This window comes from Salvelinus namaycush, chromosome 33, assembly GCF_016432855.1.
Source record: "Salvelinus namaycush isolate Seneca chromosome 33, SaNama_1.0, whole genome shotgun sequence".
Classification (NCBI taxonomy): domain Eukaryota; kingdom Metazoa; phylum Chordata; class Actinopteri; order Salmoniformes; family Salmonidae; genus Salvelinus; species Salvelinus namaycush.
This window is the reverse complement of record NC_052339.1, coordinates 30,648,870-30,676,813: the sequence shown is the minus strand read 5'-3', so window position 1 is coordinate 30,676,813 and position 27,944 is coordinate 30,648,870. Positions and strand designations below refer to the sequence as shown.

At 40.0% G+C, this 27,944-nt stretch overlaps 1 protein-coding gene across 1 annotated transcript in view; it reads right to left on the bottom strand.

Moving 5' to 3' along the window:
* LOC120027908 (V-set and transmembrane domain-containing protein 2A-like) overlaps window positions 1-27,944 on the bottom strand; it is a 66,213-nt gene that overhangs the window by 14,460 nt on the left and 23,809 nt on the right. The window contains exons 4-5 of the mRNA XM_038973002.1: window positions 27,689-27,739; window positions 27,053-27,383 (exon numbers count right to left, since the gene is read on the bottom strand). Of these exons, the coding sequence (XP_038828930.1) occupies window positions 27,053-27,383; window positions 27,689-27,739 (382 nt within the window). The remainder of the gene's footprint in view (window positions 1-27,052; window positions 27,384-27,688; window positions 27,740-27,944) is intronic.

Genomic DNA, 27,944 nt, shown 5'->3' with positions numbered 1-27,944 from the left:
AACAAACAACACTGCTAGGCCCAGCGACTTGCAAAATATCATTGAGTAGCAACATGTATTCTGAATCATTGCTGTGGATATTGAGAAACCTTTCCTTAGCCCAACAACTACAAACAACACGTTCCTTTTTTTGTATAGTTGGTTGCTGGCAAAACAAATGTTGTGCTCAGATGAACTCCATCGCCATTCCTCACTGGCCAGTTGTGAATGTTGATGAGCCTGTCGGACGTAAAGCACTGTACTTCAGATTCAAAATCAATACCACTGACTTTCAATTGTGACTACGTATTTCCTCTATAGATTTCTCTGCCATGGACCTAAACAAATAATTGCACCAATAGCATTAATTTAAATGGAGGACCCATCTCGATAGGATAATTTCCAATTCCCAGATGTCGTTGTGAATACTACAGGTGTAGAATCTTCATTTGACCTGTTTCTCACAGCAGGAAAATAATCCTGCAGCAACAGGACATGTGAATTGTTGTGTGGATTTAGGGGTTGGTGCATTGTTAGTGAGGGTAAATCTAGTCTGAAATTGGGGGGGGGGGGGGGGGGAGTGGATATTGCTAATATTAAGACATTTCTTGCAACAACACAGTGATCAAATGAAGATCTGACATCTGTGCATATAGCGCGGCAGGTAGCCTAGCGGTTAAGAGGGATCGGTCCAGCAACTGAAAGGTTGCTGGTTTGAATCCCTGAGCCGACTAGGAGAAAAACCTGTTGATGTGCCGTTGAGCAAGGCACTGAACCCTTTTTTCTCTGGATAAGTGCGTCTGCTAAATGACAAATAAACAGTTTGGAATTCAATTTGCTATAGCAGTGTCCAGACTTGATAACTAGCAATGAAACTCTCAGTAACCTTATGCCTCTGCCAATCCCCTTCCGAGTGAGTGTCAACAATACATGAATAAGTGTTGCAGGATAAGTGCATTTGAGGTTTAAAAAGGCATCTGAAGTTTTTAAATTACACTTTGAAATTTCCGACCTGAATTTCCCTTAAAATGTATCAACCCCTACAAAAATGTCCATTCATTTTAATCCACATAATTATTCAAAAGTAATTTCCCTGTAGCAAATGTCTCAAATTAAGATCTTGCATCTGTAGGGTCATTCCATCAATTCTGTGTTTTTTGAGAAGTGTAGCTTGATAAAAAAAATATATTGTAACATTCTGTAATAAAGAGCACATGTTCAAGTTTATAAAAAAATAAAAATGCCCCTAAAAATATTGTAGTAAGTGCCTGTTAAGCGCCAAATAAAGTTGCGGTGTTGACAGTAACAGGTTTGATGATTTCATCTTAAATCAACCATAAATCCCGTTGTGACAGGGGGAATGGAAGCTTGTTGTATACAACAAGGAGGGGCAATTGAATGCAAGCTTCACATAAAAAAATGTAGTGGTAAAAAAATGTTTTGCCTGTCTATCTATGGGTAACAGGGTTGACGTGTTATGTTCAAACAGCTCAATTTTCCACCACAAAAATATGTAAAAAGTAATAGTTTCACCATATTAAATCAAGAGTACAGTTTGTGTAACAGGGTTGACCTTAAAATGAGACAAATGTAAATTAATAGCTAACATAACATAAATAATCATCTTCAGAAATGACTTTGTCAAAGAAACAAACATAGCTAGGGCTTTACAATGATGGTGAAAAAGTTGGGTTAATGTCTTCCTAGAATCACGGATGGTGCACGGAGGGACACGTGAGTAATTCTTAATTCATATCAAAAATCGATTTAATTGAATTCTTAATGTGGTCTATATTAAAGGTCACTTAATTTAATATTACAATTCAAGATTGGTGCACAATTTCTAGAAAAATATTGGCACTTTCATGGAATGACGAAGTAGACAACCTCTAAAGTCCTCTTGATTGCTGTCAATATTTTGTGGACCAGGTAATACAGTATTCTGGTAATCTGGTAGGTAATACACTATTCTGGTAATCTGGTAGGTAGTACAGTATGCTGGTAATCTGGTAGGTAATACAGTATACTGGTAATCTGGAAGGTAATACAGTATACTGGTTATCTGGTAGGTAATACAGTATTCTACTTATCTGGTAGGTAATACAATATTCTGGTTATCTGGTAGGTAATACAGTATACTGGTTATCTGAAAGGTAATGCAGTATACTGGTTATCTGGAAGGTAATACAGTATTCTGGTAATCTGGTAGGTAATACAGTATTCTGGTAATCTGGTAGGTAATACAGTATTCTACTTATCTGGTAGGTAATACAATATGCTGGTAATCTGGAAGGTAATACAGTATACGGGGTATCTGGTAGGTAATACAGTATACTGGTTATCTGGTAGGTAAAACAACATACTGGTTATCTGGTAGGTAATATAGTATACTGGTTATCTGGTAGGTAATATAGTATTCTGGTAATCTGGTAGGTAATACAGTATGCTGGTAATCTGGTAGGTAGTACAGTATGCTGGTAATCTGGAAGGTAATACAGTATACTGGTTATCTGGTAGGTAATATAGTATACTGGTTATCTGGAAGGTAATACAGTATTCTGGTAATCTGGAAGGTAATACGGTATTCTGGTAATCTGGTAGGTAATACAGTATTCTGGTAATCTGGTAGGTAATATAGTATACTGGTTATCTGGAAGGTAATACAGTATTCTGGTAATCTGGTAGGTAATACAGTATTCTACTTATCTGGTAGGTAATACAGTATTCTACTTATCTGGTAGGTAATATAGTATACTGGTTATCTGATAGGTAATATAGTATACTGGTTATCTGATAGGTAATATAGTATACTGGTTATCTGGTAGGTAATATAGTATACTGGTTATCTGGCAGGTAATACAATATACTGGTTATCTGGTAGGTAATACAGTATTCTGGTAATCTGGTAGGTAATATAGTATACTGGTTATCTGGTAGGTAATACAGTATTCTACTTATCTGGTAGGTAATACAGTATTCTGGTAAGCTGGTAGGTAATACAGTATTCTGGTTATCTGGTAGGTAATACAGTATTCTGGTTATCTGGTAGGTAATACAGTATTCTGGCAATCTGGTAGGTAGTACAGTATTCTGGTAATCTGGTAGGTAATACAGTATTCTACTTATCTGGTAGGTAATACAGTATTCTGGTTATCTGGTAGGTAAAATAGTATTCTACTTATCTGGTAGGTAATATAGTATACTGGTTATCTGGTAGGTAATATAGTATACTGGTTATCTGGTAGGTAAAATAGTATTCTACTTATCTGATAGGTAATATAGTATACTGGTTATCTGGCAGGTAATACAGTATACTGGTTATCTGGTAGGAAAAAAAACATACTGGTTATCTGGCAGGTAATACAGTATTCTGCTTATCTGATAGGTAGTAGACCCACTTTAATTTGCTTACCGCCCCAATAGAGCCACAGATGATGCTATCGCCATTGCACTGCACACTACCCCATCCCATCTGGACAAGAGGAATACCTATGTAAGAACGCTGTTCATTGACTACAGCTCAGCATTCAACACCATAGTACCCTCCAAGCTCATCATTAAGCTCGGGGCCCTGGGTCTAAACCCGGCCCTGTGCAACTGGGTCCTGGACTTCCTGACGGGCCACCCGCAGGTGGTGAAGATAGGAAACAACACCTCCACTGCACTGATCCTCAACACAGGAGCCCCACAAGGGTGCGTGCTCAGCCCCCTCCTGTACGCCCTGTTCACCCATGACTGCGTGGCCACACACACCTCCAACTCAATCATCAAGTTTGCAGACGACACAACATTAGTAGGCCTGATTACCAACAACGACGAGACGGCCTACAGGGAGGAGGTGAGGGCTCTGGGAGTGTGGTGCCAGGAAAATAACCTCTCACTCAACGTCAACAAAACAAAGGAGCTGATCGTGGACTTCAGGAAACTGCAGAGGGAGCACCCCCCTATCCACATCGACGGGAGAAGTGGAGAAGGTGGAAAGCTTCAAGTTCCTCGGCGTACACATCACTGACAAACTGAAATGGTCCACCCACACAGACAGTGTGGTGAAGAAGGCTGATATGAGAATTTTGATATCAATGTTCATAAACTTAAATTAATCTACTCGGTCTGCAACCCAGAGTTTGTAAGTTTCTGATTTAAATGAAACAGACAGAATTCCCAGCTTACAATAGTCAAATCAACGTTTATTCACGAGAGCACTCTCCAGTTCATATACAAAGACATCCATTTTATACCATGCTCCTTACTTACTTACACATGCACACGAACATTAGGTGAGTTATCTTCTTCTCCAGAGTTTTCACCACTGTATATCACTACCCAGCCGACAGTTCCATTCCCCCGAGATTAGGGAAACCTTGCGGGGTACTCCCTGTCCTATCATACATTTCTCAGAGTTCTAGCCGGGTCGTTTCAAACACAGTTTAATTGTTCTCTGTGTTTTCTTGAGGCACACACACACATTCCTCTCTTCCCCAGTCCAACCTAGTTGGACTTATGTTTAATATTTAAATTATTCCTTATACATGCTACATAACCTATAATCCCTAATGGTTAAGTTTCAGGGTATAATTATTTAATCATTATCTTAATTAACTTATTAATTATTTTATCAAAGGCGCAACAACTTGCCACCTAAAACCCTCACAAACTTTTACAGATTGTAACGGGCTTCCTCCTTCTCTTCATCCGAAGAGGAGTAGCAAGGATTGGACCAAAGTGCAGCGGGGTGTGAATTCATAATGATTTATTAAACAAAAACGATGAAACACGAAATAACACTTTAGAAATACAAAATAACAAAACGAACTAAACAGACCTAAACTTACGAACTTACATGAAACGATAACCTGGTATTCAGGTTATCTAATAGGTAATACAGTATACTGGTTATCTAATAGGTAATACAGTATACTGGTTATCTAATAGGTAATACAGTATACTGGTTATCTAATAGGTAATACAGTATTCTGGTTATCTGATAGGTAATATAGTATACTGGTTATCTGGAAATTAGTACAGTATTCAGGTTATCTAATAGGTAATACAGTATACTGGTTATCTAATAGGCAATACAGTATACTGGTTATCTAATAGGTAATACAGTATTCTGGTTATCTAATAGGTAATACAGTATTCTGGTTATCTAATAGGTAATACGGTATTCTGGTTGTCAAATCAAATCAAACTTTATATGTCACATGCGCCGCGTTCCCTTGGTGTCCACCTTACCGTGAAATGCTTACTTATTAAAAGTCCTTAACCAATAATGCAATTCAAGAAAGAGCTAAAAAAAAAATAAAAAAAATAAACTAAACAAAAAAATTATAAAAAGTAACAAAATAAAATAACAATAACGAGGCTATATACAGGGGGTACCGCTACCGAGTCAATGTAGGGGTAAAGTGACTATGCAGAGATAATAAACAGCGAGTAGCAGCAGTGTAAGAACTAAATGGGGGGTCAACGTAAATAGTAAATAGTAAATAGTCTACCCCTACTGTAATAATGTGTACCCCTACTGTAATGTGTACCCCTACTGTAATGATGTGTACCCCTACTGTAATGATGTGTACCCCTCCTGTAATGATGTGTACCCCTACTGTAATGATGTGTACCCCTACTGTAATGATGTGTACCCCTACTGTAATGATGTGTACCCCTCCTGTAATGATGTGTACCCCTCCTGTAATGATGTGTACCCCTACTGTAATGATGTGTACCCCTCCTGTAATGATGTGTACCCCTCCTGTAATGATGTGTACCCCTACTGTAATGATGTGTACCCCTACTGTAATGATGTGTACCCCTCCTGTAATGATGTGTACCCCTACTGTAATGATGTGTACCCCTACTGTAATGATGTGTACCCCTCCTGTAATGATGTGTACCCCTACTGTAATGATGTGTACCCCTACTGTAATGATGTGTACCCCTACTGTAATGATGTGTACCCCTACTGTAATGATGTGTACCCCTACTGTAATGATGTGTACCCCTACTGTAATGATGTGTACCCCTACTGTAATGATGTGTACCCCTACTGTAATGATGTGTACCCCTACTGTAATGATGTGTAGCCCTACTGTAATGATGTGTACCCCTACTGTAATGATGTGTACCCCTACTGTAATGATGTGTACCCCTACTGTAATGATGTGTAGCCCTACTGTAATGATGTGTACCCCTACTGTAATGATGTGTACCCCTACTGTAATGATGTGTACCCCTACTGTAATGATGTGTACCCCTACTGTAATGATGTGTACCCCTACTGTAATGATGTGTAGCCCTACTGTAATGATGTGTACCCCTCCTGTAATGATGTGTACCCCTACTGTAATGATGTGTAGCCCTACTGTAATGATGTGTACCCCTACTGTAATGATGTGTACCCCTACTGTAATGATGTGTACCCCTACTGTAATGATGTGTAGCCCTACTGTAATGATGTGTACCCCTACTGTAATGATGTGTACCCCTACTGTAATGATGTGTAGCCCTACTGTAATGATGTGTACCCCTACTGTAATGATGTGTACCCCTCCTGTAATGATGTGTACCCCTCCTGTAATGATGTGTACCCCTACTGTAATGATGTGTACCCCTACTGTAATGATGTGTACCCCTACTGTAATGATGTGTACCCCTACTGTAATGATGTGTACCCCTACTGTAATGATGTGTACCCCTCCTGTAATGATGTGTACCCCTACTGTAATGATGTGTACCCCTACTGTAATGATGTGTACCCCTACTGTAATGATGTGTACCCCTACTGTAATGATGTGTAGCCCTACTGTAATGATGTGTACCCCTACTGTAATGATGTGTACCCCTACTGTAATGATGTGTAGCCCTACTGTAATGATGTGTACCCCTACTGTAATGATGTGTACCCCTCCTGTAATGATGTGTACCCCTCCTGTAATGATGTGTACCCCTACTGTAATGATGTGTACCCCTACTGTAATGATGTGTACCCCTACTGTAATGATGTGTACCCCTACTGTAATGATGTGTACCCCTACTGTAATGATGTGTACCCCTCCTGTAATGATGTGTACCCCTACTGTAATGATGTGTACCCCTACTGTAATGATGTGTACCCCTACTGTAATGATGTGTAGCCCTACTGTAATGATGTGTACCCCTACTGTAATGATGTGTACCCCTACTGTATTGATGTGTACCCCTACTGTATTGATGTGCACTGAGAGTCGGGAAGCAAGTTCAGGGAGTGAGTGTTGTGATAAATAAAGGGAACAACATACAAAACAAGAGAACACGACCAACGCACAGACATGACACTGGAACAGAAACAATAACACCTGGGGAAGGAACCAAATGGAGTGACATATATAGGGCAGGTAATATAGGAGGTGATTGAGTCTGATGACGCGCAGGTGCGCGTAACGATGTTGAAAGGTGAGCGCCATAACGAGCAGCCTGGTGACCTAGAGGGCGGAGAGGGAACACACGTGACACCTACATGCATGCAAATATTACCTCAACTTTTTATTTTATTTCACCTTTATTTAACCAGGTAGGCATAATAATACAGTAGAAAAATAAGTCTATATACAATGTGAGCAAATGAGGTGAGATAAGGGAGGTAAAGGCAAAAAAGGCCATGGTGGCGAAGTAAATACAATATAGCAAGTAAAACACTGGAATGATTAATTTGCAGTGGAAGAATGTGCAAAATAGAAATATAAATAATGCGGTTCAAAGGAGCAAAATAAATAAATAAATACAGTAGGGGAAGAGGTAGTTGTTTGGGCTAAATTATAGATGGGCTATGTACAGGTGCAGTAATCTGTGAGCTGCTCTGACGGCTGGTGCTTAAAGCTAGTGAGGGAGATAAGTTTCAGAGATTTTTGTAGTTCGTTCCAATCATTTGCAGCAGAGAACCGGAAGGAGAGGCGGCCAGAGGAGGATTTGGCTTTAGGGGTGACCAGAGAGATATACCTGCTGGAGCGCGTGGTACAGGTGGGTGCTGCTATGGTGACCAGCGAGCTGAGATAAGGGGGGACTTTACCTAGCAGGGTCTTGTAGATGACCTGGAGCCAGTAGGTTTGGCGATGAGTATGAAGCGAGGGCCAGCCAACGAGAGCGTACAGGTCGCAGTGGCGGGTAGTGTATGGGGCTTTGGTGACAAAACGGATGGCACTGTGATAGACTGCATCCAATTTATTGAGTAGGGTATTGGAGGCTATTTTGTAAATGACATCGCTGAAGTCGAGGATCGGTAGGATGGTCAGTTTTACGAGGATATGTTTGGAAGCATGAGTGAAGGATGCTTTGTTGCGAAATAGGAAGCCGATTCTAGATTTAAGTTTGGAATTGAGATGTTTGATGTGAGTCTGGAAGGAGAGTTTACAGTCTAACCAGACACCTAGGTATTTGTAGTTGTCCACATGTTCTAAGTCAGAACCGTCCAGAGTAGTGATGCTGGACGGGCGGGCAGGTGCAGGCAGCGATCGGTTGAAGAGCATGCATTTAGTTTTACTTGTATTTAAGAGCAGTTGGAGGCCACGGAAGGAGAGATGTATGGCATTGACGCTCGCCTTGAGGGTTGTTAACTTCTTATGGCTGCAGAGGCAGTATTGAGTAGCTTGGATGAAAAGGTGCCCAGAGTAAACTGCCTGCTCCTCAGTCCCAGTTGCTAATATATGCATGTTATTAGTATATTTGGATAGAAAACACTCTGGAGTTTCTAAAACTGTTTGAATGATGTCTGTGAGTATAACAGAACTCATATGGCAGGGCAAAAACCTGAGAAAAAAATCCAACCAGGAAGTGGGAAATCTGAGGTTTGTAGGTTTTCAACTCATCGCCTATCGAATACACAGTGGGATATGGGTAATTTTGCACTTCCTACGGCTTCCACTAGATGTCAACAGTCTTTAGAACTTTGTCTGATGCTTCTACTGTGAAGTGGGGCCGAAGGAGTGGGGATTGAGTAACATGCGCTGACCATGCGCGTTCATGTGAGAGCGAGCTCTGTTCTATCGCATTTCTGAAGACAAAGGAATTCTCCGGTTGGAACATTATTGAAGATTTATGTTAAAAACATCCTAAAGATTGATGCAACACATCGTTTGACATGTTTCTACTGATTGCTACGGAACATTTTGACATTTTGTCTGTTTTTAGTGAACGCGCTTCGTGACTTTGGATTTGTTTACCAAACGCGCTAACAAAAGTAGCTATTTGGACATAAATGATGGACATTACCGAACAAATCAAACATTTATTGTGGAACTGGGATTTGTGGGTGTGCATTCTGATGAAGATCATCAAAGGTAAGTGAATATTTATAATGTTATTTCTGACTTCTGTTGACTGCACAATATGGCGGGTACCTGTATGGCTTGAATGGGCTCTGAGCGCCGTCTCAGATTATTGCATGGTTTTTGCTATTTCCGTAAAGCTTTTTTTGAAATCTGACACAGCGGTTGCATTAAGAACAAGCTTATCTTTATTTCTATGTAAAACATGTATCTTTCATAAAAATTTATGATGAGTATTTCTGTTATTTGATGTGGCTCTCTGCAATTTCGCCGGATATTTGGGAGGCATTTCTGAACATGGCACCAATGTAAACTGAGGTTTTTGGATATAAATATGAACTTTATCGAACAAAACATATATGTATTGTGTAACATGAAGTCCTATGAGTGTCATCTGATGAAGATCATCAAAGGTTAGTGATTCATTTTATCTCTATTTCTGCTTTTTGTGACTCCTGTCTTTGGCTGGAAAAATGGCTGTGTTTTTCTGTGATTTGGCGGTGACCTAACTGTGGTGGGATTAACAAGAAGTGTATCTTTAAAATGGTGTGAAATACTTGTATGCTTGAGGAATTTTAATTATGAGATTTCTGTTGTTTGAATTTGGCGCCCTGCACTTTCACTGGCTATTGTCATATCGATCCCGTTAATGGGATTGCAGCCCTAAGAAGTTTAACACAATGTCCAAAGAAGGGCCAGAAGTATACAGAATGCTGTCGTCTGCGTAGAGGTGGATCAGAGACTCACCAGCAGCAAGAGCGACATCATTGATGTATACAGAGAAGAGAGTCGGCCCAAGAATTGAACCCTGTGGCATCCCCATAGAGACTGCCAGAAGCCCGGACAACAGGCCCTCCGGTTTGACACACTGAACTCTATCAGAGAAGTAGTTGGTGAACCAGGCGAGGCAATCATTTGAGAAACCAAGGCCATCGAGTATGCCGATGAGGATGTGGTGATTGACAGAGTCGAAAGCCTTGGCCTGATCAATGAATACGGCTGCACAGTATTGTTTCTTATCGATGGCGGTTAAGATATCGTTTAGGACCTTGAGCGTGGCTGAGGTGCACCCATGACCAGCTCTGAAACCAGATTGCATAGCGGAGAAGGTGCGGTGGGATTCAAAATGGTCGGTAATCTGTTTGTTGACTTGGCTTTTGAAGACCTTAGAAAGGCAGGGTAGGATAGATATAGGTCTGTAGCAGTTTGGGTCAAGAGTGTCCCCCCTTTGAAGAGGGGGATGACCGCAGCTGCTTTCCAATCTTTGGTTAATCTCAGACGACACGAAAGAGAGGTTGAACAGGCTAGTAATAGGGGTTGCAACAATTTTGGCAGATAATTTTAGAAAGAAAGGGTCCAGATTGTCTAGCCCGGCTGATTTGTAGGGGTCCAGATTTTGCAGCTCTTTCAGAACATCAGCTGACTGGATTTGGGAGAAGGAGAAATGGGGAACGCTTGGGCGAGTTACTGTGGGGGGTGCAGTGCTGTTGACCGGGGTAGGGGTAGCCAGGTGGAAAGCATGGCCAGCCGTAGAAAAATGCTTATTGAAATTCTCAATTATAGTGGATTTATCGGTGGTGACAGAGTTTCCTATCCTCAGTGCAGTTGGCAGCTGGGAGGAGGTGTTCTTATTCTCCATGGACTTTACAGTGTGCCAGAACTTTTTTGAGTTTGTGTTGCAGGAAGCAAATTTCTGCTTGAAAAAGCTAGCCTTGGCTTTTCTAACTGCCTGTGTATATTGGTTTCTAACTTCCCTGAAAAGTTGCATATCACGGGGGCTGTTCAATGTTTTTGTGCTGTTCAAGGGCAGACAGGTCTGGAGTGAACCAAGGACTATATCTATTCCTAGTTCTACATTTTTTGAATGGGGCATGCTTATTTAAGATGGTGAGGAAGGCACTTTTAAAGAATAGCCAGGCATCATCTACTGACGGGATGAGGTCAATGTCATTCCATGATACCCCGGCCAGGTCGATTAGAAAGGCCTCGATGCTAATGCAGAACTACCTTGTACCCCTGCACATTGAATCGTTGCTGATGCTCCTTCTATATAATACTTTTCTTTTAGTTATTTTATAATGTTACTATTTCCTTTTTTTATTTAGCACATTTTTTCAGACTTTTTAACTCTGATTTGTTAGGAAAGGCCTCGTAATTCTAGGTCCAAGAGGCTTCTAAACAGTTTCTACCACCAAACCATAAGACTCCTGAACACCTAATCAAATGACTACCCAGACTATTTACATTGTTGGTTAGGGGCTCGTAAGTAAGCATTTCACTGTACGGTCTACACATGTTTGTATTCGGGGGACTTGACATTGGATTTGTGCGGCAGGTAGCCTAGCGGCTAAGAGTGTTTGGGCCAGTAACCGAAAGGTTGCTGGTTTGAATCCCTGAACCGACTAGGTGAAAAAAATCTGTCGATGTGCCCTTGAGCAAGGCACTTAACCCTAATTGCTCTGGATAAAAGCGTCTGCTAAATGACAAAAATGTCAAATATAAATTGGATTTACAGTACCAGTCAAAAGTTTGGACACACCTACTCATTCCAGGGTTTTTATTTATTTTTGCTATTTTCTACATTGTAGAATAATAGTGAAGACATTTTAACTATAAAATAACACATATGGAATTATGTAGTAAGCAAAAAAGTGTTAAACAATATATTTTATATTTGAGATTCTTCAAAGTAGCCACCCTTTGCCTTGCTGACAGTTTTACACACTCTTGGCATTCTCTCAAACAGCTTCCTGAGGTATTCACCTGAAATGCATTTTAATTAACAGGTGTGCCTTGTTAGTTAATGGAATTTTTCCTTCTTAATGCGTTTGAGCCAATCAGTTCTGTTGTGACAAGGTAGGGGTGGTATACAGAAGATAGTCCTATTTGGTAAAAGACCAAGTCCATATTATGGCAAGAACAGCTCAAATAAGCAAAGAGAAACGACAGTCCATCATCGCTTTAAGACATGAAGGTCAGTTAATAATAATATGGAACATTTTCTAAGACTTTGAAAATTTCTACAACTGCTGTATCAAAAATCTTCAAGTGCTATGATGAAACTGGCTCTCATGAGGACCGCCACAGGAAAGGAAGACCCAGAGTGACCTCTGCTGCATAGGATAAGTTCATTAGAGTTAACTGCACCTCAGATTGCAGCCCAAATAAATTATTCACAGAGTTCAAGTAACAGACACATCTCAACATCAACTGTTCAGAGGAGACTGTGTGAATCAGGCATTCATGGTCGAATTGCTGCAAAGAAATCACTACTAAAGGACACCAATAATAAGAAGATAATTTCTTGGGCCAGGAAACATGAGCAATGGACATTATACCAGTGGAAATATGTGCTTTGGTTTGATGAGACCAAATTTTAGATTTTTTGTTCTACTGCCGTGTCTTTATGAGACGCAGAGGTGAACGGATGATCACCGCATGTGTGGTTCCCACCGTGAAGCATGGAGGAGGATGTGTGATGGTGTGGGCGTGCTTTGCTGGTGACACTGTCAGTCATTTATGTAGAATTCAAGGCACACTTAACCTGCATGCCTACCACAACATTCTGCAGCGATACTCCGTCCTATCTGGTTTGCGTTTAGTGGTTGAGAAAATGCCAAGAGCAAAGCTATCATCAGGGCGAAGGGTGGCTACTTTGAAGAATCTAAAATCCAAAATATTTTGGGATTTGTTTAACACTTTTTTGGTTACTACATGATTCCATATGTGTAATTTCATAGTGTTGATGTCTTCACAATTATTCTACAATGTAGAAAAAAGTTAAGTAAAAATAAAAATAAAATTCCTTGAATGAGTAGGTGTGTCCAAACTTTTGACTATTACTGTAGTCTGTTTGGTCACTCTGAGCTGCTGTTGACCTGCCGATGGATAAGCACAGGTCCGTCTCCAGACTTCCAGCAAGCAATAACCTCCATGAATAGACCTAGGTAGTGTTGACATGCTATACCCAACTAGGAGATCATTCCTTACCCACTTCCCTACCCTCGGTGAGCAACAAAACGATTGCTTTGGCTGCAGTGAATTGGACTCTGGTTGTAGTAGACCTATTTAATGCAACTCTTTTTAGGCCAACTGAGAGGAGCTAACACTGCTGTAATGAGTCTGTCTGAGATGAGGTTCTGAGAATGGCCTAGGGTTAACAATATTTTGTGTTTAATTAAAATGTTAATTAGACAATATCCCTGAAGCCAGAGTATGAGTAAAAAAAAATGTAGGTCACACAGTCTTGTCTCTGTTGGACACTGCCAATGTGGAGAAACAGCAGGGAACCCAACTTTAATGTCCTACCATATCTTAGGATAATTCTATTACTGTAGGAGAGGGTGAAGCCTCTTGATAAGAGAGCAATGTTACTGTAGGCTACAGCATTTTAGAAGATTTAGAGAGTTTGGAGGTTTATTACCTTAAGCAGTCATTAATTTATGAATATATGGTGGTATACAAATGCTTTTTTTGGGGGGGGGGGTTAATTTGTAGATTTTTTAAATGATTTGCATAATTATTCATTAGATACAATTTATCAATTTGATTTGCATTATTATTCATGAGATACAATTTATCAATTTGATTTGCATTTATAAAATCAAACACACAGGGTAATTTGTAGTATTTTCGAGCAAATGTATATGAAATAATAGGTTAATAAAATTAGCTATTGGGTTTTAATAAACATACAATCATTACATAATCGTTGCATAATGACTGTGCCAATGTCAATAACTGTCATTTCATAATTACGCTCAGAGGTTAGTCATTTCATTTGAGTGATTTGCACATTGTTCATTTTCTGCAGTTGATGGCTTCATGTGCTGTATATTATATCCGGACTCATCCTAAAAGCTAACTAGAGGAGGCCTGACTAAATGGCTTCATAATACATGTTATAACTCAGCCCTGCAGAGGAATGTGAATGAACCGCCAACAATATATTACTCTCTATCAGCTCTTATTACTTGGGCTGTGCCCCGTCTTGGCACATGCCATATAACTACAATGCAAGGCTGGGAAGATTGAGCAGAATACAATGAAAAGTCCTTAGCAATCATATCTTTAAAATAAATGAATGATCAAAAGAGAAGACTAGGCCATATGTGCGACTGAAAAAGAAGAAGCTTTGACATGAATTAATTTGCTTCGTAACCAGGAAGTGAACTCTTAGTTATGTCTAGGCATTGTGTAGTCTCATTGTATTCCATTTATAATGAAGTACACTAGGCAGTACGTCAGGATCAAAACGAATCCACTTGCAACATTGACCATATACTGTATCCTTTAATTGGCATTCAATGGATTTCACATATTTTACCAGATTTATCGCTAAACATCGATGCAAATATAGATTCCGTTTATAATGACGACCAGACTAAAAGGAATGAAAAAAGCTATGTTTATTATTTCATCTCACGAAATCACATTGAAAAGTTGCAGTCTTATCTAGATTCTAAGTAACCTTTTTCAGAGCCCTGTAGCCCAACTTTGACTTCAAAGTCATTGTACAGTATGTGCTGTCAGGGTTACATGTTTTACCATTCTGAATTCATGCCACTGATTCATTCCAGGGACAAAGATGCCCTAAAACAACTTGAACTAATTTGACGGGAGCCTGTCACTCTCACGTCCTCTGGTCTGTGTGCTTGATTCTTCCTTGACTATGTCCCCATGGCAGCCAGGGATCATTTGAATGCAGTCGTGCTTAGAGGTAATTCCATAATACATGCCTCTGGTTTCACTGGGCAATAGTTCCTTTCTCTGCATCAGGCAAACAAGACATTTTGCTGTAATGTGCTAATCCCCTCCCAAAAACATTTCAGAAATGTTTTGAAATGTATGATGGTTTTGCTGCTGCTATTGGTTCATTACAAAAAGAATTGCAACTAATGTGTTTATTTACAATTATCTGGAAGCAGTTGAACAATTACCCCTCATTCCATATTTGAACAAAGCAGGCCTACATATCCACTGTTAAACACTCTATATTATTGGCTCCATTTAGTAATTTACACCCACTCACTCACAGCAATATAATTCCCTATCCACCTACCTCTTGCATCTGACACCGTATTAGTTAGTGTGATGTCCTTAATCGTTTATCTAACCCCCATTATTTACAGAAGGAAGTTTACATGGTTGCCATATGTTCCATGATTTGTAGTGCTTTAAGTATTTTCTTTCACTGTCCTTGTGGTAGAGATGACAATACATTTTCCCTGAAAAGCCAGAGAGCCAGATATAACAAGACGCTTTCCCTGAAAAGCCTGAGGGTTCTTAAATCCCAAGGGTTGCTTAGTATGGACTGATTCATTTGAACACCCCCCCCCTCCTGCCGAGACTCTTAGAGAATAAAATAATCAAACAAGGTAAAAGAACCATAGTACATTAAAGTAAAGAATTTCTGCAAGTGCCATTAAAGAGCTGTACATCAATGCCAGTATCAATTGATTGTTTAATGAGAACTAATAAATAATGTAAGTCCCTCTCTCTCTCTGTGCATGTGTGCACATGCCTGTGCATGTGAAAAAGATTGATAGGAACAGAGATTTGGGAGAGTGCAATGTCCTTGAATTGCATTGCATTGTCTTTTTAGCATTTCTTCCAACAGCTTCTAACAAGCCATTAATAAATGGCTTTTTCTTGCATGACCCCAAGTCATGGGGCCAAAAGGCAGGGCAGGAGGGTTGCATGCACGTCTTGATATTCTCAACATGCCACAGGGGGGGTTGTTATTGGACGCCGCTTTGAACTAGCTAACATTAGAGAAGGAAAGGGAGGACCATCCTCCTCATTCAATTTCAGAAAAAAAGTTATTGTGGAACGTTAAATTTGTTTTCCTTTTTAGATAAAACTACACTTTTAGATAAAACTATATAAAACTATGTCATGTCAGCAAATCATTTATTAAAACACATTGTTTTGCAATGAAGGTCACAGTAGCCTCAACAGCACTCTGTAGGGTAGCGCCATGGTGTAGCCGGAGGACAGCTAGCTTCCGTCCTCCTCTGTGTACATTGAGTTCAATACAAAACCTAGAAGGTTCATGGTTCTTACCCCGTTTCATAGACTTACACAGTAATTATGACAACTTCCAGAGGACGTCCTCCAACCTATCAGAGCTCTTGCAGCATGAACTGACATGTTGTCCATCCAATCAAAGGATCCGAGAATGAATCTAGTGTTGAGAACATAAGCTAAAGCTAGCTAGCACTGCAGTCCATAAAATGTAGTGAGTAGTTGACTCAAAGAGAGAGAAAGACAATAGTTGAACAGATTTGAACCAATTCATTTCTTCAAAAATGAAGGAGAAGCAAGGGTGAGAGAGAGAGAGAGAGACAGCAAGAGCTAGCTATATTTGGTGTATTTTTCAATTTCACTTACTTAGGTAGCAAATGCAGCTAGCTAGTTTAGCTCACTCAAACACCCGGCTCAAACAAAGCGATGCTATGTTACCTAGCTGGCTATGGCTATCCAAAACTGGAAGTCTTCCAAGTCAAGGTAAACGTTTTATTAATTTATTGCCATTAGGGCCCGCCAGTGTAACTGCTAAATACTTGCTAACTGTACACTGTACTGCATGATTGTAGCGTGTTAACTAACGCGTTAGCTACTAGAACTATGTTGACTTGACGTTAGCTAATATGGTGACAATGATGTAGGCTGTGTGTAGCGGTTAGCGGTTATGATACGAAGGTTTGACTTGGAAATGTGTTTTTGCCTGGTCACATGACAGCTGATATGTTGTGCACTGAAGTCCACAAGCGTAGGGAAAAGGTGAGCGGAGACGAGCGGGGATAAACAGACTTTAATTTGTCCAATAGAAACTCTTGTTTGCAACGGGTGGACTAATGATTACACCCTGGATCAGCTAAATGCAGGCGATATTGTGCAAGGCGATATTGAATGTGTCAAAGTCTGTCACCTTGATTACTCTAATGTCTCTCGACCTGTGGACCTACATTGTAAATGTTTATTCGTAGGCTAGGTTGTAGCAACCTCCTGATGGTTATAGGGAAAATTTGAAAGTTGAATATCATGTTGTAGCCTAAACCTATTGATGTTACACTGAGCTGGGTGATTGGAATATGAATGACAGTTATCCAACATGCTGTTATAGAAATAAGGCCATGCTCATAAATAAAGAATCGTCGTCCCTCATCTTAAACGGCACCGACCTCCACTGACCTAGCACTAACTTACTTGTTTCAGTGTCATTGCTTAGCCTCCTTCACATGAAATCGAAGGAATTGATGCAAAGAAACATGAATGCATTGAGGACACTAAATGGTCGAAATCCTGACCAATGAAAAGCATGCATACTGTATAGCACGCAAGTTCCACATGCATCCATTTATTGTTGTCAATTGGAAATGTAAAAATTTGATTTACAGGCACACCTCAAGATAGGTTTTGGACCCTGAGTATCTTCTTTCAGTAGGAGAAGATATGAAATTCCGTTCCCATATCACCCTAATATGGAACAGACAGACAGAAACATTGGGCTTCTGCAATACATGTGGAATGATCACGTCTCTGTAATATAGCATATTTGTTATCAGATTAATAAACTTTGGAATCCAGTGGCTGGATTGGGAATGTGCTGCCTATGATTTATTCATATAATAATATCCCCAGCCATATATCCCTATGGAGATGTAGCAAGCCTGAACCAACGTGCTGGAGGCTGGGTTGCGCTCATTTCCACATAAATAACAGACTTGGTGCTGACCAAATTAACAAACACAATCCAGGCATCATTTTACAATGTTGCTCATCTGGCGTTCCCACCTGTGCTTCCTAAATGTCCTTCTTTTCCCATTCCGAATCTTCTGATTAAACAAACCTGATTAGATCCATAGTTGTACATTTCAAATTTGAATTTAAAAGAGTTTTTTTTTATCTCGCCACTCAAAATAATGATTGGATGAAATGTGACAAGCAAATTTTTCCGGCAGTGAAGTTGTGATTAGAGCCGTTTCCTACGACAAACAGTGTACTGAGGCGGAGACCGACTTCAAATCAACACGTACGGTTACAGCCCTCCAGTAATACCAAGTTGTTACACTGCATCTCTGCTTGCCCAGTTATGCAATCAACAACAAATCACACAAATACCTGTGTCTTCTCTGGCTAGGTGCCATACATCCACCGTTGTCAAATTCAAATTTAAGTAAAACTTTAACACCAAGTAACATATAGGATCTTTATTTTCTAACTAAATACATAATAAACAGGCTCTTTATCATGTTTTTAATGCCTGATCCCTCAGAGTGTCAGAAACGGAATTGGATATTAGTATTTGATAACAACCTGACATGAGTTTTCAAAATGTAAACCCGGCTTAGTTATCCAGAATTCAGATAGCGGCTCGTCATATTTGCATGTCAAAGTGTCAAGCGGTGTCATTAGCTGCAACCAGGAATCTATGCTTGATCACCCCCTCATACAGTATCTCTGATAACTATTATTTTAACTCAATTACCTTCCTACGATACAGGGGTGAACACAAACGATTAACTCAATTACCTTCCTACGATACAGGGGTGAACACAAACGATTAACTCAATTACCTTCCTACGATACAGGGGTGAACACAAACTATTAACTCAATTACCTTCCTACAATAGAAAAGTGAACGCAAACTTGCAAACAGCAACTACAGATAGATATGTTATATCAAAACAATGGCAGAAAGAAAGTTAATCTCCATGCTAGTTTTGTAAGTATGGTGTCTATATTAGGACATATCAAGTCACAGTATATTACAGACTTAACAAATGGACTCATCAAAGGAAGCAGTGTTTGAATCCAGTCTGTGAAAATGATTTATTTAAATAGTATTCTGATATCATCATTACAATACAAACTGTGTCAACGTTCCAGTACAGAAGCTTCACACACACTACCAAATCAAAATAAAATTACAGTTCATAACATTTTCGACGGCTCAACAAACAGACAAGACTGCATGGAGATGAATCATGATAAGGAGACAATACATCTATGTGGAGCTGAAACAATAGATCAGAAAAAAAGAACAGAAACTGATGGTGCTACTCAAATGTCATTGCATTGTACAGATAATTCCCCGGTAACGGAATGACACTGAGATTTTTTTTTTACTTAAAAAATGTATGCCAAACAAAATCCAATTGATTTCAAAGTTTAACACACCATACAACTCCCAAAGTGGGCTCCAGCGTGGCGCAGCGGTGCTAGAATCGTCACTACAGACCCTGGTTCGATCCCGGGCTGTATCACAACCGGCCGTGTTCGGGAGTGCCATAGGGCGGTGCACAATTAGGGGAGGGTTTGACCGGGGTAGGCCGTCATTGAAAATTAGAATTTGTTCTTAACTGACTTGCCTATTAAAATAAAAACAACTCTGTGCACAATGACTTCTTTGAACAATTTACACAGAAATTTGACAAAAACACATTTACTTGAAGAACAGTGCAGATGCAAAGTTTGGTTACAGAATGACGGCACCAACCGAACAAACCGTCATTCAGTTACCATACTTTGCATCAGCACTGTTCTTCAAGTAAATGTATTAAGGTCAAGTTTTCAATGTAAATTGTTAAAAGTAGTCATTGTGGATTCTTAAACTTTGATATCAATTGGATTTTGTTTGGCAAATATTTTAAAGTAAAAAATCTGAGTCTCAGCGTAATTCCTTCATGTGGGGTTGCCAATATCTTGTTTGATGGCTGAGACTTTGTTGCTTGTAAGCCACCACAATTGTCCGACTTTACAATTACCTTATAATTGATTAAATAACTGTTGTCAATCCTTCAAATTATATATATTCACTTTGCTTGACCCATGATACTCTGAAATGGTTCCATTTCTTGTTGACAAATTCCAGTGAGTTGAAGTACTGTAGGCCGTGCAACAGGTAAGTTGCCATTGGAAGAGGTCCCCTGTAACTGATGGTGAATCAAACTGTCAATAGTTTAAAAAAAGTTTAAAAATTCTTTTTTAAGAATTGCGTAATTCCATTTCCTGTTGTTAGCAAATGAATAAATGACAACATTGTTACAAATACAGAACATCACTTGTCTCTGCTTTTAGACATTTTGATTAAAAAAGGTTACATGCTGATTATTTAATTTACAAGTTTTACAGATTTTTTTTTATTTTTATTTTATACAGGGATTTGACAAACTGAAGGCATTCATTTAAAGATGCAGTTCGGGACCTTAAGCACTTACAAATTCATAACATATCATCTGAATTGCAAAACAAAATTAAATATTTTTGCACAACGTAACATCATACAAAATGGATGACATAGTACACAACTGTGCACTGTTTTCGGCGACCCGTTTTGGCTTGTGAACACTACTTTCAAAAACGACTTTCTGAAATTATACAAAAGCTCTGGAGCATCACTTTAACTGTGCACACAAATATGCTATCCATTTCACCAGTCCCTGGCTAGAGAACTTGTACGGTATAAACATTCTATTAGCAGATGTCAACTCTTCTTTTTCAAAACTGAACATTTAGGATTCATTTAAATAGTTATGATGTTACTTTACTCAATGAAATTTAGCCTAGTATTGATTTGAGGTTGAGTGGCATGACACAGCCTTGCTAGACTGAGTTTTGTCATCCTGGGCACCACTGGAACAGTGCAGATTAAATATTTTGCCTACACATCTTGTACCCTGACAATAGTTGCTGATCAGGATATGTCTCTAGGTGGATCCTGCGGTATGCTCTGTCAGCTAACTCCAATTGCTGAATCAACAGGTTTAGATCAGCCTTTCCCAAACGCGTTCCTCGGGACCCCAAGGGGTGCACGTGTCCCTCCCCCCAGTTCAAATCAGCTGTGTAGTGCTAGGGACAAAAATCAAAATGTGCACCCAGTTTCGGAAACCCTAGTTTAGATCCTCTCACTGATCTGTACAGCAGACTGGACTATGTTAACTGTGGAAAAAGCCTATTGAGACTTTCAGCAAAATGGTGCTTCTTTGTGGCCCCTAAAATGTGTAGGTACTTCCAATACCTTGAATTATTCCATCCCAGTAAGTCCAAAATGATATTATTTTAAACAGGATTTGAAGAAATGGACAGATGTTGCGTTGTGAATCTGGGTAAGCCCAGATTGGAAATAAATTGGAACAATATGTGAGAGCACTAGGCTACAGTATGAGCAAAGAGATCGATGTTGGTGAACGCCATATTCTATGGACATATAGCCAATGTCTTTGGTTGCATGATACATTTTTACAATGGAGACTCTCTTCAGTCTTTGGCTTCCCTCTTCAACTCAACTGAATGGCAGATCTGAAGCACTGTTACTGCATCAATGAACAATTCCACCCATTCAAACAGTACAGATGTATGATCTTTAATGTGATCACCCTGTAGCAGGGGAACTTACTACTTGTAGTGTATTTGAGGTTTTAAAAAGATTTATATTTTACACTTTGAAAATGTCCATTAACTATAAACCATATAATAAATCAAATTTCCTGCTGCTGAAGGATTAGTTTCCTGCTGTAGCAAACTGGCTCAAATTAAGATCCGTAATCTGTATTTATGGGGGAATATGTCCAGTGGTCACTTTACGTAACAATAATGCGACATAACATCGATGCATCCATTTAGTTAATGGTAATTATTCAAAGTGGTGAATGTTTATGGAACAATGCAGAGATACTTAGAAAGCTCCTACTTCTATTAACAGTTAAAATAACGGTAAAATCCATGACGTCTGCTAACGGGTTCTGAATCAAGAGGTCAGATTGTCAAAGCGTTGTGTCAATCGAACATTGTGAAGGGATAAGAGCGAGAGCAATTTTAAAACCGTTTCCTTTAATCACAAGACCTATAGAGTCTTTCCTCGTCCTTACGTTTGTGTTACAGATAAGAAACCTATCTTCTAGGTATCATTGGGGGAATCATTGCACCATCAAAACGGTATAAGATGTCTTCTTGGCTAATGTAAGATTCTTTACATAAAGATAGTGTCCCTGAACAATAGGCTACAGCAGTACCTTGATACTCAGTCCTTTTTTTCCCAGTGATGGTAGAACATTTAAATAGGAGAGCTGTACTGTACGTGAAGCATGACTATGAATGGCTTTGTACAATATTAGTGCAGGCCAATCTAAATGAATAGTCTGCTGGCATGGTCACATAATGGACATTGACATGTTCATGAATCATAATATAGGAAATGAGAAAGGGACGGAAAATAAGTATAATTGTAAACAGAAGAAATACCATTGTAAAAAAGTAAAGAAGGTGAGCATTAATGAGACGTGATCTGTAATAACAACGTTCAAGAACTGTATTTGCAAGTTACACACAATACGGAAGATAAAATAATTCATTGTCGAGTTGCCTTCATTTAGCAATCCGACTAGGCCTCTACATCATGTTGTTGTATTTGACTAGCTCTTTTGTTCTAAGAGGACTATGAATAGCCTTGCGCGACGTAGTTACATAATAGTGAAAACATAGCGAATGTAAGCTATACACAGTTCCAGGTGTTTGAAATAAAACAATTATATATACTGATATTATATATACTCAAATATAGATTTTTTTTTTTTTTTACTTTAAGCAATGACACAATAGATTCACTGCAGGAACCTCAAAATAAAGGTCTGTGAAAGATATTCCAAGGAGCCAATGTCAGTTTCCATTTTGTTTCGATTGTTGGGTGCATTGAAGAAACGTCGGCACAACAGGTAATCCCGCCGCTGGCCTTTGAGAAGGTGCCTCTCGTGGTACAACGGGTAATAAGAATGCATTGGGTGCAGAGTAGTGGAAAATTAGGGCCAACTGTGTCGTCCGCTTGGTGGTAATAACAGGCCATTTTCTCCTTCGCTTCGAGAAGAGGGAGTGATACGCGGAGGAAAAAGTCAGTCCTTGAAACTATAGCAAGGTATCCCTCACGAAGCCACAGGCAAGAATCAGGATGGCAAGTCCAAAGCTTGTAGCTATCCTCGTGCCTGTGAAAGAAGAAATATGGTCAACACATATACAGCACTTATCTTGCATTCATTTTTTTATCACTGACAAAAACACTTATTGTTGTAATGTATGTATTTTGTTCTTATAAAGCTGTACATTGGGTGTGATGTGGGTATTCATCCGTTGTTATATAGAATATGCATTAATTTCACACAAAATATGTCCGCAGTTGTTATCGTTAACAATTATGAACTGCTGAGGAGAAATGTATGCAAAAGCTATTACGGCACTAGTCTGAAACATTATATACATTATGCACATATAGAATGATCTGCTTCTGAAATTAAATATGAAGGCTGGATAAGTCCACTAGCTTCCAAATGTGAGTCAATTCATTTAAATATATTCAAATGAACACTCACTACACCAAACACCCACAACAACAAAAAAATTAGGATAGCATCTTTACCCTAAAGTACAGAAAGTACAAACGGTCTTGTGAAAGGATTTACATGGACAGCTACCATTTGCTGAACTTGTCAAGCTGCTGTCTGTTCTGAAGTCAGCTTCCACTGCATTTTGACCAACCCACACTGTCTGACAACTGTGTGATATTGAATAGCCTGGCAGTCTTATGCAAATTTGGTTCATTTGTATCTCGGGGACATTGTCCTTGAATTGATAAGAGTAAGAGCAAGAGCACAGAAAAAAAGGCATCGAGGCATTTCTGTACTAAGGATAATGATGCAGAACTTATAGTACAGAAGGGAGAGATGGGAAGATATTCTGAATGGCAATGGTACATGCTCTAGTGTATATTAAGTTTTTATTCTGTTAAATCACCCTGGAACACACAAACTAAAACTGGATCCAAGGTCCAAAAAGCATAAAAAGAAACAAGATGAACTTGTTCTTGTACCTGCCGAGACTGAAAAAGTGTCCGGGAGGGAAAAGAGCAAGAATGTAATCCTCCCGAAACAAGGCAGCATTCAGGAAATGGAAAATGAAATATTCCCTAAATCATGATGACATTTACTGGATTTGTCTGTCAGACCAAGCACAGCAATGTTCTAAGAGGAGAATTGTCAGGGGACATTTTGGTTCGGCTCAATATCAGGAGGAGGAAAAAGACGGAGGCCTGTGACCCGCTGTTCTTCCCTGCCAGATTTAATTTGGCCCGGGGTGATCAAGTGGACAGGAGTGCCACAGAGGAGCTAGGCCAAAACATCCTCCGCATGGAGAATCATTAATCAGTTCACAGCCTGGGAGGGTGGGCTACGCTGCACTGCCGATGGAGACTGCACTGATGATGTGCAGTGAATATCTCACACCACGCTAGCCCCACCTGAAAACATACTCACGCCACGGAATACAGCCTAAATGTCATTCTTAGATAAACAATAGAAAGTGCATCACAGGAAAAGCTTAAAAAAAACATGAATTGTCACAACCAAACTCTTGATTTAATAAATAAGGCTAAAACAGGAGTGAGCACGAGTAAAATACTACACCCAAGGACTGTTCATTTTACTCTAACAGGACTCAAATGGCTTTAAGTTGCACAAAGTAAAGTCACCTGGTCCACTAGCAATCATTACAGTCTAACTCAGTCTCTAGTTTAATCAATATTTTGTCTAATGGAATGCAGGGCAGAGTGACCTCCCCACTGAGGGAGAGTGCGTCACCCTGAGGGAGAGTGCATCACCCTGGCCTTATGCTGCTACCATAGGGAGAGAGCTAATCTCCCATGGGCAGATTCTGCATGTAGACCGAAGAATCTGAACGGGACTGAATAGGATGCGTGAGACAAGGAGCAGCATTAGCTCCGGTCTTTGGGTTTTCGTCACTGATTATGTGGACGTATCGGGATTGGGAGGAGGTAGTGTTTTAACTGTCTTTTTTTTGGGGGGGGGGGGGGGCTTTGGCTGAGAGTTTCCTTTTGCGAGGGTGGAGAGTTCGCAAACCGATAGAAAATCTCAATTTCTTAAAAAGTATAGACCTTGAAGTTAATCGCAAAACTGTTCAAATTCCCAGAGATTAATATTCTGGGTTAACTGAGATCAGGAGAGAGCTGGCCTTGCGCCATCTATCTGCCTACATGATGGCGCTAGCTGTGGATGTGGCCTACTGAAAAAAAATGCAATAACAGTCTGATTTGTCTAGTAAATCCCTACTGGGATTTGGTGATACCAGATGGCACTGCATCTAGGTGTCATTCACCCATTTCACAAATGTTCCCAGTTCTCAGTATAGTTCAACGCTCAGCCATGTTGGATAGGACACAGGGGTATTCAATCTTATGAAAGTATACTGAACAAATATATGAACGCATGCTGGTCCCATTTTTAATGAGCTGAAATATAAGATCCCAGAAATTGTCCATGTGCACAAAAAGCTTGTTTCTCTGAAATGTGTTTACATCCCTATTAGTGAGCATTTCTCCTTGTGCTGGGGACAATAAAACTCCACTATAAAATGTGCAGATTTGTCACACAATGCCACAAACGTCTCAAGTTGAGGGAGAGTGCAATTGGAATGCTGACTGCAGGAATATCCACCAGAGCGGTTGCCAAAGAATTGAATGTTCATTTATTTTCCACAAGCCGCCTCCTATGTCATTTTAGAGAATTTGACAGAACATCTTACTGGCCTCACAAGCACGGTCCACGTGTAACCACGCCAGCCCAGGACCTCCACATCCAGTATGTCTGTCTGTAATAAAGCCCTTTTGTGAGGAAAACCCCACTCTGATTGGCTGGGCCTAGCTCCCCAGTGGGTGGACCTATCTCCTTAGTGGATGGGTCTATGCCCTCCCAGGCCCACCCATGGCTGCGCCCCTGCCCAGTCATTTGAAATACATAAATTAGGGCCTAATGAATTTATTTCAATTGACTGATTTCTTTCTATGAACTGTATCTCTGGAAAATATTTGAAATTGTTGCATGTTGCATTTATATTTTTGTTCAGCATTGTTCTTTTCCCACAACGGGTTGGCGACTTGCCACATAGTTTAAACAAAGTTGTGAAGGCCTTTTGGTACATCTCACTTCTGGGACATTCTTTGTATTTTAATTAAGTGATCCAAGAGCTTTGAAAAACCAACAATGCCAAAACAAATGTATGCAAACTGTGAGGTAACTAGACCTGACACATTAGCCTTCTCTGCCCAGGCATGTAAACGCAGACAACACCATGCACTGAATTCCTACTCGGCTAACAATTGCCATGGTTTACAGGTCGGGCAATGTGTAAAATCTTCGCAGCCTGGACTGAAAGGCATACAGACAAGAAGACAAGCTGATGGACAGGTAGACAAACAGACAGAAAAAAAAGGATAAAAAAAAAAGATTGGCTAATGATCAAGTCCCTTGAAATTCCATGAAACATGAAACAGCCAATATCGGAACCCGACGTAGCGGAACCCGACGAGTCTCTGGGGGCGTTACCTGAACTCTGTTTGATTATCTCACCTGAACTCTGTTTGATTGTCTCACCTGAACTCTGTTTGATTATCTCACCTGAACTCTGTTTGATTGTCTCACCTGAACTCTGTTTTATTCTCTCACCTGAACTCTGTTTGATTGTCTCACCTGAACTCTGTTTGATTATCTCACCTGAACTCTGTTTGATTATCTCACCTGAACTCTGTTTGATTATCTCACCTGAACTCTGTTTGATTATCTCACCTGAACTCTGTTTGATTATCTCACCTGAACTCTGTTTGATTATCTCACCTGAACTCTGTTTGATTATCTCACCTGAACTCTGTTTGATTATCTCACCTGAACTCTGTTTGATTGTCTCACCTGAACTCTGTTTGATTGTCTCACCTGAACTCTGTTTGATTGTCTTGGCTGATGATGTCTGAGAGCTGGAGGTAGAGCGAACCCTCAGGTCGGGGCTCATGCTGTCTTGTGCTGCTGTGGCGCCTGTCTTGCGTGGCTTCTTATCAGCTGTCAGGTGGGACAAGGGGGATGTCTTCTTGGCCAGCCTGATGCGGGGCCGGGTGCTGTTCACCTTCAGGTAGGCCTGGACCTTGTACTCCAGCAGCTCTCCGTAGTTGGCGTTGGTGACTCTGCACTCGTACAAGCCCTCGTCACTCTTTCCCACCCGGGAGATCTGCAGTTTGTGGGAGATGTCGTTTCCCTGTACCTTCACCGTCTGTAGGGAGATATAGAGATGTTCAACGAACAATGCAGGAGCAACCTACATGACAAAGCCACATGACTAGTGGTGCAGTACAGAGAACCATGTAATGACACAACAGTAACACATAGTGATGGTTTTATGTGTCCATACTTATGGAGTCACATACACATGGTGTCCATATTCTACATCTGCAGTGCTTGCTGTTTGGGGTTTTAGTCTGGGTTTCTGTTTATCTTATCTGCTTATGTAAATACATTTAATTTAATTTGATGTCTTAATATGGACACCATACACATTCTGTACATGCAGTAACTTACACTTATTTTAGTCCCTTCATTGTCTGGATCCGGCTCTGGTATCACTTCCATCTAAGAAAACAGAGAAAACAAAAATACACCTAAAAAATCAGGAACGAAGCTGAAAAGACATTCGAAAAGTGGACAGCAATGGATTATTGGTCTCTAAGAGTGTGCCACTCTAACAAATGTTCGAGGAGATATATTTTATACCAGTTTAGTCTTCGCAGACACTCAAATATAACTAGTCAGAAAGCCTCTGGCATTCCTTTAGTAC